Source organism: Cyanistes caeruleus, chromosome 2 (assembly GCF_971803275.1).
Source record: "Cyanistes caeruleus chromosome 2, bCyaCae1.hap1.1, whole genome shotgun sequence".
NCBI classification, from domain to species: Eukaryota; Metazoa; Chordata; class Aves; order Passeriformes; family Paridae; genus Cyanistes; species Cyanistes caeruleus.
The window spans coordinates 31404013-31417317 of record NC_141702.1 but is presented as its reverse complement, the minus strand read 5'-3'; the positions used below and the strand labels follow the sequence as shown (position 1 = coordinate 31417317).

At 39.9% G+C, this 13305-nt stretch overlaps 2 protein-coding genes across 26 annotated transcripts in view; one reads left to right on the top strand and one right to left on the bottom strand.

Annotated features, from left to right (window-relative positions):
* The window catches only part of SENP6 (SUMO specific peptidase 6), a 74089-nt gene extending 63601 nt beyond the window's left edge, over positions 1 to 10488 (bottom strand). For 3 of the 17 annotated variants that reach the window (XM_086876328.1, XM_086876334.1, XM_086876335.1), the window contains exon 1: positions 9885 to 10188. In XM_086876328.1, coding sequence (XP_086732454.1) covers positions 9885 to 9936 — 52 coding nt within the window. In that variant the 5' untranslated portion in view covers positions 9937 to 10188. Of the gene's footprint in view, positions 1 to 9884; positions 10209 to 10422 lie in introns of those variants that run through there. The other 14 variants (XM_086876338.1, XM_086876339.1, XM_086876333.1 and 11 more) reach the window with 11 other exon arrangements.
* Positions 10302 to 13305, top strand: part of FILIP1 (filamin A interacting protein 1) — a 136968-nt gene continuing 133964 nt past the window's right edge. For 2 of the 9 annotated variants that reach the window (XM_086876325.1, XM_086876320.1), the window contains exon 1: positions 10302 to 10721. The gene's annotated coding sequence lies outside the window, so the exon portion shown is untranslated. The remainder of the gene's footprint in view (positions 10722 to 13305) is intronic. The other 7 variants (XM_086876322.1, XM_086876315.1, XM_023922339.2 and 4 more) reach the window with 5 other exon arrangements.

The window sequence follows — 13305 nt, the reverse complement described above, 5'->3', positions numbered from 1 at the left end:
CCATATGCAAGATAGAAGAATCACAGACTCATAGAATGGTTTCAGTTGGAAGGGACCTTAAAGATCATCTATTTCCAGCCCTGCCGCCATGAGCAGAGGGCTCATTCAACTAAATCAGGTTGCTCACAGCCTCATCCATCAAGCCCAGCCTGGCCTTGAACACTACCACAAGAAATGTTTCCTCCATAAGAGGAAACTCTAAATTTAATTAAAGCAGAAAAAAAAGAGCAAGACACCTCTTTGATGTTGTCAGTTGTTCAAAATTCACATGAAATGGACAGCAAAGAAAGTGTACAAAGAAAATGCTCAACAACCTCAATTAAAAAACCTCAAAAATTTGGTTACATCAAAAAAGCACATTTCAGAAAAAAATTAGGTAGGGAAAGGATGATGAAAGAGTTAGTTAAACTATGTGGCAATAAATATATTTGCATTTGCCTTTCTGTAAAGGCTAAATACCTAGAGTTTTCTCCAATTCTTAGAGACACTGGCAAGCTTTCATTCCCATATAAGGCAGCAGTCAGCTGAGTTGGATTTCTGATATGTCTGGGAAGGAATAGACTAGCTCCACCAATACTTCTCCCCACCCCGAGGATTAGTTTTTGTCAATTCAGCTCTGTCAGCCAATCTGCCATGAAGCCAGGGAAGTGCCAGTGTTGACTGCAGCACAGCTGGAGCACACTGTCTCTGGGAGGGGCAGCAGCTCTGTCCCTCTGAGCAGCACACGGCTGTGTTGCCAACTGCAGGCACAACTCCTTGCGTGGCCATGCAGTATGGTCCCACACACAGGGTCTTGCTATGACTTTGCAAAGCCACATTTAGTTAAGATCCACGTACACTATGTCTCCTAAAAAAAAAATAAAAAATCAGAGAAATGCACCACAAATATAAGCAACAGCCTTTTGACCAGACTAGATACACCATACACATTAACTCCCTTTCAATTAGCAATCATCAACGCATCAAGGTGTGAAATAATGCAACCACATTAAAAGCAATGAAATCTTTGTATTGGAAGTATCAAGCTTCTTGAGACCTAACAGTAATGAGTTTAAGGAACACTGAGAACTGCTAACTATATCACAGTTTATTAACATCCACTAAGCAGGCTTTGTTTTTAAAAAGCTAAAAAATCACTTCAACATCCCATGCAAAACAAATGTTTTCTCAGTAATTACTCATAAAGCAACAAAAAAGATGATGTGCTATTGATCAACTCATTTGTAGTAAAATAACACATGCCAGCTTGCTAACTGAACCAGTTATAAACTACTTTTCAAGAAAGAGCACTCAAAAGATAGCTAAAGCAATATATCAAACTTATTAAGTGACCATCCTGCAGAGTTTCAGACACTTTCCTCCAAACACAAAACTCCTGCTTACCTTGATCTTTAAGTTCCTTATCACAGAGAGTCTTTCTTCCACCTAATGAGCAGTGACTTTTCCATCTAACATAGGTTTTGCCCCATGACAAAGAACTTTTTACTTTACCAATGACAGATAGTTTTTGGTGGTATTTATTAAGTAAAGATCCAGCTATAGCATGTTTGCCTTATGGCAGAACTGTTAAATCTCCATTGAAGTTTTACTGTCCTGGGGCCAGGTATATGCAAGCACAATGGCCTGGGCCAGAACAGTCCTGAAGTTCACTTTTGAAAGTTTACTCCCAGCTGTAAAGGATCATTATATTGTCTCTTAAGCAGTAAGCCTTGGTAGAAGCAAAATGGCAACAAACTCTAGTAAATGTTTCTAGAAGTGAGCCTCAGAAATTACAAAGGCATTTTTTGTATTTACAATCGTAAATACAAAACCTAACATCTACTGCATAGTTCAAATTCTCATCTAATGGGCTCTTGAATAATCTTTCTGTTAGACTGTCGTATTAAATTCTGTCAGCAGGATATTCATATTTTGCTAAGTGATCCATAAAAATTGGATGTGTCAAACAAATACAACATTATATCCTATGACATTAATAAAAATACATCAGTAGGATGAATTTTAGTACAAATGAAATAATTGTATGACATTGAATAAAAATATACTCATAAAATAAATATTTTGCAGCTGTTTCTTACAGACATAAATTTCTAAGTTTACATATTATTAATCATGTCATATAGTAATATGTTTTACCACACCAGCAGAATATTATTGGTATTTTTCATTCCCAGAACATTGTTGTGGCAAGTCTTACAATAAAAATAAACAAACAAAATCTCAGGGAGATATGAGCTGGGAGACTTTGTTCCAACTCATATGGTCTGAAAACAAACAAACAAAAAGCCAGAAGGGCTTAACACAGAGCTTTAAATAATCACTGCTCTTTATCTACAATTACTCAAGATTTACTCAGAGAAAGATACCCCAAAGTCTTTCAATCCAAATTCTTCTTTCATAGGAATTACTGTGACACATATGCAGAAATGTTTCCTTGCTTCATGCAGCGCTTATAGCCTTTTTCTGTTAACAATAACTTTTTAAAGGCCTGCTGACCAACCTGGGAAGAAATAACCACAGCCGGTCAATTTATTCCCTCCAGTCTCCAGCCTTCACGGTAACCCTATTCTTCACAGAAGAAAATCTGATATTTACAATAATTGTGTTTCCTTGAGCAGAATAAAGCTGCTCTTACATTAAAATATCTGTTACAAAGTTTAAGTTATGTATTACACCTCAGCCTGACTTAACAGATGAGAACAGGCAGAGATGGAGAAGGAAATGTCCTGTTCTTGTCACATGTAGAGAGAGGCTGTATATGCTCTCCCCCATCCAAGTCATTGTCCACCATCTACCTGTTACCCCTCAATGAGCAAATTCAACAGAAGTTTGGCAAAATGCCAATCTGGCAAGACATAACAGAGAAAGTTCAATCTCTTTGGCAAGAAAGAGGTTAAGTCTCCAGGGTGGTGAACAGCACATGCAACTCTGCTTCCAAAATGGAGTCGCATCCACTAACGTGACATTCAGACACCAATTTTTACTTAATTACGGCTTAAGGTCAGCTTAACCTGAAAATATTAGGCATGCAACGCTGCTGAACACAGAAACAGGAAGTTAGGAGCACATGCTTTTAAAAATTAAATGTGTAAGATAAAGCTGCCAACAAATTTAATTCATGTAACAGTCATATTTTACTAATGCTTTAATTTTCTTCATAGAAAGTAAGCACAGAGCAGTAGACAGATTTTAAACTATGCAAGAATATCGCTACCTTAAAAAAACCTCTAAACTGAAACCAAGTAAGTGCCAAAACATAGGCCAAAAGCAAGGAACTTAACAAATGTGCTCACCTCACCCCCAAAGCAAGTGCCTTTTAGAACAGACAAGAGGAGAATTACATTTGCCCTTTTTCCCCAAACCAAGATTTGTTCTTGGTATCTCTACAGTATCCTCCACCGAAGCAGCTCCATTTTTAGTTGCTTTCTCATCCTCTCATAGAATCTTATGCTATCCTGCACACGCTTCCACTCCTCTCTTTGCAACACACACAGATGAAGGCATACACTGTCCTATGTCCCTAGTCCTCTTGCTGCCCTGACTGCTCAGTCACTGAAGGAACTAACACCAGTGAGCAGTAAACTGAGCCATGCTCAGGCAACACTGAAATCTTCGCTTCAGGGACACTAATTTTGACTTCTCTGCTTAATGGAGTGAGCAAGTTTCATGAAACTTATATATTTTCACCTGTAAGACCTTTACACCTCTGTAGATAAAAGGGTTTAAGTTTAGGAAAAAGTAACACCACCATGTTTGTTACTTACAACAAAGCATTAGCCAAGGATACTGAGGGTGGTAAGGCACTTGCAGAGGTTGCCCAAGGGGGTTGTGAATGCACCAACTCTGGAAGTGCTCAAGGCCAGGTTAGATGGCATCTTGAGCCATTTGGTATAGAGGAAGGTGTCCCTGCCTATGGCAGAGGGATGGGAAATAGGTGATCTGTTGGGGTCGATGAAGGCTTCAGCCTTTAAGCCATAGAGTAACTCCCTTTGTTATGAAGAGTAAAGTATTACCTGCATTGTCCCTGGGAGTTATTATGTTAATGTTACAAGAAAATTGTTTCCCCTCTTATTACTGGTTTACATTTGTCACAGTTATTTGCATATTCCTAATCTTCACTCCTGATTGTTACCCTTCCCTCTGACTCCGCCCCTACCTTAGTTTATATAAATTACTGTAAACCCCTGGCCCTCACCCTTCTAGTGCACTCCACACCTTGATCACATTCTCGGTCATCATTGTGGTGGTTTGTTATTCTCTCCTTATTAAAGTGCTTTTGTTTCAGGTCACCAGATCGTGCCTGCTCCTCATTTTATCTCACAGCCTAAAGAACCTTCACCCTGACATCCCGAGGTAGCATCTGGTTGTCTAATCTGGGCCCAGGCTGCTACAGTGATCCTATTACTGGGAAAGAAAGAGGCAAAATCATGAGGTGACTCAAAAAACCTTTATATTCTTACAAAGCAATATTTAAAAGTGGCAAATTTGGTGGTTAGTCTCATATTATAGGATCTGCTACAATACAACACACGTTGATGCTCCTCAATTAGAAGGCAATGCTAAACCTATTGCCTAGGTGAAGTCTGATATTGCACCAAAACCCATGTACAGTCTTCCAGAAACAATAGTAATAAAAGCCAAATGATTGCTGTTGAAACCATTAAAACAAATAATCTATTTTGTTTTATCCTTGTATATAAGACAAGAAGGAAAAGAGTGAAATATCTAAACAGGCTCATATCTGTGCAAGCATGACATCTGCTAACTGCGGGTTTAATATTTGCTATCCAACCATGTATTAATGTTAGTACTTTTGTTATTACTATTACTTTTTTATTTATACTTACATAAAGAAGAGCGCAAAGATCTCTTTTAGGAACTCATTTCTCATTTAACTATTTTTTTTTGCCACTAAAACCCACTAGAAATTATGTACTTTTTCTGAGGAAAGAATAGCACTTTATTACCAAATCCAAGAGCCAGAAAATAGTGTATGAGGAATCCCAAACGAGACAATTACTTTTACTCCAGAAGCTTCTATGTCCCACTCTGAGAAAACTTAATAGAGTAGCATTTACTTAGAAAAAACTACCAAATAATAAATGCCTCCACAATGAAAACCAGGAAATTGCAAACAGATCCTTTACACTTCAGAAAGTTCGGGACAAGCCTGGGCTCCTAGAATCCTGTCTCAAAATTAAGAAGGTGATGATGTAGAAGAGGACTGGAGCACAGGCTTTTACCTTAGAATGTGCTCCCAAGCATATTGCAGCGTATATTAGAGAGCAGTAATAGATAAATCAGGTTTATTTTTAGTATCTTCCCACATACTTTAAGAAGCACCCTGTCTTTATTAATGTTTAATGCTGCCTATCACCCAAGTTTGTCTGTCTATATAAAAAAATAAGACAGTAAGGAATGCTTTCAATTTGACTTTGTTGGGAAATAGTTCTCAACAAGTGAGTTTCATGCATGGAAAATAACCTGTTACTCCAGTCAGAAGGTTTCCTATTCTTAAAACAACTGGACAGGACAGCTGAACATTCTTCAAGTCTAAGACTTGTGCAATGGTGGAAGAAAATTCTGAATGGGTCAAAGGACCAGGATATATGAACAAGCCATGGAAGTCACGAACTTCACACCTTCTCATAAAATAAAAACCCACTCTCAAGAAAAACAGAAGAAAGAGAACCTGTCTGGACATTGATGGGACAGATGCAAACCAGAGAAAAATTCAACAGAATAAAGCAGGAGTTCAGATAGACACAGAAGACCAATGATACCTGAAACAACTCTTCCCCACATTTTCAAGGTAACCACAATCTCCATTTGATCACAAACAAAGCACCAGAGACTGATTAGAGATGATTATGACAATCAATTAAATTTCACTGTAAAGAGAAAAATTAAGAGTCTTGCAGGTAGAGAAGTCTGGCAGGTTGAAATTTTTCAAGTGTTCTACCTGAACAGAAACTCCACTCTCTCCTAATTTGTACTATTCGAGTCAGAGATTTCTCAGTATGATTAAAAACAGAAACAAAAAAAGAGAGGAGGGGCTGACCTCCTACCACCATTTCAAAAGGTAGGTCTGTAACTCTACACTGATACACAAAAGTTGCATAATTCTGTACCACCCTAGAATCTCAGCTATCTTTAAGAAAATATGTAGGTCTACAACTCTTGCTTTGGTGAAGATAATTTTTTACATGTGAACTGAAAGAAGAACAAAGCAGTCTTCTGGAGTCCTCTGGCAGACAACTGTGAAGTTTATACTACTGCTGCTAACAGGTAGACCACATAGTTTTCTTTACTGTTATTAGGAAACCTATAGCCAAGAAACAGGAATGAAAATTGAGCAAATTCCTGCCACAACTGCACTAAAATACCTCAACAGCTCTGAAGCTAGGGACTAGCAGCATTCCTTAGAAAGGAGATCCTCGAAAAGAAAATCCAATACTAGCCCTTGGCATCACTAATGTAATCACCAGGAGATTGAAATAAGAAAATAGGAAATAATAATACATTTCTCCCTTCTTCAGGAAAATATTTTTAAGTTTACCTATTATCTACTGCATAAACATAGGGAAACTTTAAATTTCCCGTTGGAAAACAGAAATTACAATTTCCTTCCAATTCAGTATTAGTGAAGGAAGCAAAAAACGAGTTCCTACAATTCTTCTCCAAGGTAATGATCAACAGTACTCTCCATTCCCACATGTTTAACATGCCTCCTACCTTAAATCCTATTGAATTTGCCTACCATTCTTTATATTTTAAATGTGACTATCAATTAAAAAACACAGGAACTGTTGCAGACACAAATTTCTAATCACTGAACTCCTCCTCCACATCAGGAAAGAATTCCCATGTAAGAGAAATACTTTGTTAGTGCAAATTTCTGCATATTCAAACCATAACTTTGAACCATCACTGTAAAAAAGCAAATTCCAACAGTTTTACTAATTTAACTTGCATCTAAATGAAATAATAAAAACAGAGTACTTTCCACACTTCTAACAGTCCTGCCACTTCAAGTGAAGTAATCATGCAGGCCCTGTACATCCACATATCATAGTAATCAACTATTATCTCTGCTTCAGAATGATAACAAATGCAGCTTTAAAAAGAGTCCATTATAATTCCTAGGGATCTTTTTCACATTTCCATTAAACAGTCTATACAATACAGCATTAAAAAATACGCACATTAGATACACAGGACTGTACAAAAAACAGGTAGGAATCACTACACTCAAGAATGGCATTACCAGGAAGGCAACAAATCAATCATTCAAGGAACACCCTTCCAGAAAGACCATTTTGTTTTTACTGGACAATAAAATAATAAAAATATTAAGAGGAAGCCCTTTTACCGTAGAATAACAGACATATTTCTTCACAGTAACATCTGTTACACTAAATGAAAGGAAAGCAGTATCTTACCAGATGTGTGGAATCAAAATCAAAATTATGAACAACTGTCATACTGGAAAGTAATTTATTTCACTTAACTGTGTATTTATCTTTAGTCTGACTGATAGTCAACATAAGCAGGACAGCACCAGAAATGTCTGTGTAAATGTATGTATACACACAGATACAAATTTAACTTACATATTTAAGCAGCACAGTGTCCCTCAGACTGAGTTTAACTGGTGATAGAGCTAACGTCCATTTCACCCAGACTTCTCCTATTGTGCACATCTAAGGCAGGGATGGACAGAGGAGTCCTGCCCCTCCCCTGTGCCAGTCTTTGGGAAAACACTTCCAAAAACATTAAGTAAACAATTTTTGGTTGTTACTTACATAGCCTTCAAAGGACTCTGTGAAATATACTCAAACATGTTATAGATACAGTTCTAGGCTCATGTATTAATAACCGTCATCCAGCAATAGAAGCTGCAATATTTTCTACTCTGTACACCTTCATCCCTTTTTTTGCCCCCATTATACCTGTTTCACAAATCTGGCACTCTTATGCTTGTTTAGCCTTTGGATAATGGTGCTTCTAACATCATTAGGTTGATCTAATACACTACCTTTCCAGACTGCAGATTGCAAAAAAACTCATGATTTTATATATATATAAATATATTTATAGATATTCTATGCCTGTACTTTTTCCATAAATATCTCTAATAAGTACCTATCAAATAACATCCAAAAGCCCTTTTCCTTTGCTTCAAATCAGTACCAGTTTTACCAGCTCTCACTAAATCTGCCCAAGTATGACTGTCCCATTTGGACTTGGGCCATCCCCATAAATTTTTTGTCACCACCATCTACACTAGATTTTCTTCACATGTGGCTGCACTCTTAGGGTTTCTATAATCATAATCAGTCCTAAAATTAACACGTCCCCAAACAATGGGGAAACACAAAACCAACTGATAACTTAGTTCACCCATTAAGGAACACCAAAGCTTCAAATGGAGATGCTACCCAGTGTTGAGTTGCTCCTGTTGTTGGGAAAAGAATTCGTAAGCAAAAAAAGTGTGGATATTACATATGAAATCCATCTTCTCTTAGCCACCTGTCCAGCCAGCATGTACTCAAGGTGCACATAGAAGACAGTGACTAGTCATCACCTTGGCACTTATTCACTGTCTGCACAAACCTCACTATAGTCTGTGGAGACTTCAGGAAAAAAATGGAGTGCCTGCATTTCACCACCAAATCCTTTAAAAGTATAAGGGAGGTAACATGACAGCTGTTATTAACCAGAGTTTCTGAACATCATAATTCCAGATTAATTATTCAAAACAACAAGCAGTATTTTGTTCGTACAGAACATCTATTCCAGAACATCTTGTAATGAAAAGCCAATATCCAACATCCTGCAGCAAGAGAAAATCTGCAAGAGGTTATGTTCTGTGTAATACAGGTACTGCAAATCTCCAATGCTAAACTTATTCCTGACTTGAAAAACTCTGCTTATGAGGAGTATCATCATGGTAATTTGGCAGAATTTACCAGACTACTGGTCTGTGCCATCAGTACATGTGCTCCTAGCAATTTTGCAAGACTACAGTAGTAGATTTTTTGATGTACCAATGAAACTATAAAGACTCAACAGTTAAAAATATTCCAATTTCAGGAGGCTTTTTGCATTATAATTTAAAGCTTTATAGTGACAAAAAAAACACCTCAAGACACTGAAACCGTATAACAAAAAAAAAAAAAAGGAAAAAGGGAAAGAAAGAAAAATAAAAAAAAAGTCAGGGCTTTAAAAAAGGTTTCTTTCAAATGTAGGTAGTAAGGGTAATCATCCCCTTCGTATCACAATCATAAGCATTACCCCCCTCCTAAAATGAAACTCAGTCCCAAACCTTTACAGGAGCCTTTTAGGAGCGGGCGAAGACTCGTTTCATGGTGAGGCCAAAGAATACAGGCTAGGCCGGGGCCTGGGAGCGGACTGAGGACAGAGCAATGCAGCCCTGGCCTCCCCTCTCACCCAGCGCTAACCCTGCCCGGCGCCCCCAGCCCACCGCCCGCCGAGCCACGACCGAGTCCTGCCGCTGCACCAAGCCCGGGCTGCTCTCGGCGCTGCCCCGACAAAGGAAAGAAACACCGCACTCCCAACGTCTCAGAACAGTAAAAGAAAGAAAGAAGGAAAAAAGAAAAATGAACCAAATCGCCCTCACTAAGCCCTCACTCAAAAGCAGGTCTCTTTTCACCATACCTAACCACGGCAGCCACCCTTCCCCCACCACGAAGCCACCTCTCATTGTCGTCGCACCCAAAAGGGACCCATAACCCCCACCCCATATGAACTCACACGCCCGCCTCCCCCACTGCCTAGTTTGTGCCGTGCCCCTTTACTGCTCGCCAGAGGGGAAACGCAGCTTGCGGGCCACATTTCCCTCCTCGCAGCTCTGCACGCACCTTCCAGAAACAAGCTGTCTCTGCAGCCACCGCCGCCGCCGCCACCGGCCATCTTCCCGCTGCCGCGCAGCGCTCCCTCACTCCATCGCCCAGCGCGGCGGCGGGGCCCGGCCCTTCCCCCGGCCTGCCCACCCCCACTGCGGAAGGCTGGGTGGCTGACCCGCAACGGCGGCAACACCGCCGAGGCCCGGCCCTTTCCCGCTGCCGGGCCGCGCTGCCTTCCGGCCCCCGCGCAGGAGGAAGCGGCGACAGCGCGCCCGCTCCTCCCTCAGCGCGCCCGCCGCCGGCAGCCCCGAGCGGCTGCAGCCGGGCCCGTTGGCGCCCGTTGGGCAAGCGGGCCCGGCCGGGACTCCGCCGCACGCGCCCCGGGAGCGCGGGAGGACGAGGGCCCACAGCGGAGCGGAGCGCGCCGCCGCCGCCCCTCCGCTCCGTGAACGGCGCTGTCCTGGCCGACCTGCGGCGCTCCCGCCGCGGGGGCCGCGGCTTTCTCGGCCCCGGGACGATAAAATGGCCGCAGTAGCGCTGCGCCCCGCAGTACCTCGGGCTCTCCCGCTCCCTCCTCGATCAGCCTGGAGGCAGCAGCTTCTGGGAGACGAGGAGGTGGCTCGGATAAAATGAATGAAGTTAGAGGAATGCGGGAGTCCATGGCGGAGAGCTGGGGCCCGCCGGCCTCTCGCCTCGCTCAAGTTCGGGGAAAAGGTCTTCGCTAGATTCAAAGATTCCTATTAATCTTAAAATCTTCTGTAGCCTGATCATATTCGAATCCAAAAGTTGGGTTTTGCAAAATGTACACCGTTGCCACGCCAGCTAGAGTGAAACTGCAAGTCATGGCCTCAGGTACATTTGACTTTTAGCATGTATGATTTTACGTTTTAAAAAGCTTTCTCGTGAAGCCGAAATACACAAAACATGCATCCTTTGAAAACTAGAGGATAATTTATGACAGTCTAGGGAAAACCAGATACTCCTTTCTTCGACAGGTTCTTTAATCTGGGGTTTTATCGACTCCCCCTTCCCCCCACTTTACTGCGGATTTGGGGAATTCTAATTTCTGAGGTACCTGGTTCCTATCATTTCTAATCCCTGAAAAGTGAGCTTCCAAAAATGCTCGAACTGAAGAGTTTGTAGGCTAAAGTCCTAAATTAGGTAAATGAAAGCACCCAGTGTATATGAAAATTAAAGGCTAGAAAGAGAAAAAATTGTTGTTTTCCTTTAAGTTTTCTTAATTTGTTATTTTTGTTCCTGAGTGCACCTAACGTGTTTAAAATACTTTTGAGAGTGCTCCATTTTTATGCAATCGAGAGGCAAAAGGGAGTCTGGAAGACGACAGGAGATGGCAGACTGCTCCCCAAGTACTTCATCACACCACCAGAGCTAGCAAGTACTTAGAAAGAATCCCAAAAGCTGGAACAGTGCTGGCAAACCTACAAATCTCAATATTCAAAATCTCCTTAGGAAAAAGGCTTCCTGAAAGGGAGATCACAAAATACCCTTGTTTCATGAGTAACGAGATTAACAGGAAACAATTAGGAGAAATTGGTCCCAGCTAATTACAGGGAAACCAGAAAATCATACGTTCAATAGAAACCTAATAGTTAAAAAAAAAAAAAAATAAAAAAATAGAATCTGATTTTCAAAAATACCCTATTGTATCTCAGAGGAGCATTGTCCAGTTAGAGAGTTTACAGCATTATGCTGTAAATAATAATTACGCTGAGATTACAGCATTAATCCACAAAAACAAATTCTTATTGTCAGCTGAGACTAGACTGATCCAGTTCTACACAATTCTACACAACTTTTTGAAAACTAAGGATTATAAATTAAAATTATGAATTATTTGAATAAATGGTTGATGCACAGTAGTGGACTTACCAAGGTATCAAATACAGCTTTGGAGTTTTAGTGAACTGAGGTACAGTATTGATTATAATACCCTTTTAAAATAGAAAGTTTAAGGGAATAAACTATCAGTGTTAATCTAGATGCATGGTTGGTTTTAGACTTTCTGACTGATAATTTAACATATACTTTTTAATGGGGAAGGGCTGCCCAAAATTACATCTCATTGCACTGTTCTTTTTTCCTTTATTTTGAAGTTCTTTAAGGATGCAAGAGGTAGAATGTCAAAACTCTTACTAATTAAACTTTTATTAGTAGTCTATTCTCAGCCTTAGAGTGGTTTGTTTTTTCATTTGGGAAGTATTTGTGAGGGAATGCAATACTGAGAGCACTCAAGTCTTACAAAATCTTTTCAGATCCTCTTAACTTTGCTTGGAACCAGAGGATTTTCTTCATGTATAAGAAGTAACAGAATGAAAAATGAGAAAGAGAAAATTAGTATCCTCCATCCTGCTGAGGGACATCTTACAGAATTTACTGAGTTATCTTTTTCTCTGAAGGAAAACTTCAGTTGTGTTCACAGAATAAGAGCCCATGGATGTCATGCATCAGGTCATTGCTTCCTGGCCTTTAGTAGCCCCTAGAAGTTGACCAGTCCCACTGTGGGTAGTTGAGAATTACAGGACAGTGTAATATCCAGAACGGATAAACACTTGTCTGTGTGCAGCTCTGTTGGCACAGCTCTGTGTAGGGTGGAAAGCTGAATCCTACATTAGGCCGTGATAAAGAATTTTTGTCTCACCTTAGAAATCTATTTTTTCCTTTTCATCCCACAATCAAAAAGTTATTATTAATGAATCTGTCTTAGATGATTCAGTGCTGAAAATTACAGAAACAGAGAAGTATTTTTTCCTTTGTGTTTCTGATTCTTTCCAGTTACTTCTTGTTTCTTCTGTGTTTTTGTAAGGTTAGCCAAGAAAATGGGGGTAGCTATTCCCTAGAAACACTAGTTCCTTACTTAAGGAATAAAATGGAATTGGGATTGCAGTTTTGCAGCTTCTGTTGTGGTAATGTACATTACTTAGTTTTCTGTACTATATAATTGCATATAGACATTTAAGGGAATTTATAGGCACCCTGAATATTGTTTTGTTATTTACAACCAATGAACCTGCTCTGTAGACTATAAATAACTTATTTAACACTCCCATCTTTCAGGAAGTAAGTGTTCTGGGGTGAAGTGAATTTTCACTGTTTTCCATTGCCGTTCTTATGTTTCTTTAGCATATTAATGAAACACCGTCTGTATTCTCAGTTTTAAAAAAGTAACTCTTTTGTTGCTGTCCTCATAACCTGCTGCCTAGTTTTTTTCCTTTGCAGTTTCAAAGCAAAATCAGATCTATTTATTGAAATGCAACATCTTTTTCTTGTTATTATAGTTATGCTTTAATTTTAGGGGTTCTTTTATATTATTCCAGGACAGCTGGCATACTGTAGGTAGCTCTTCAGGAATGTTCCCAAAGGGAAGAATACTATTCATCTGTGTGCTAGGACTTAGAGTGATACATCAGGATATGGA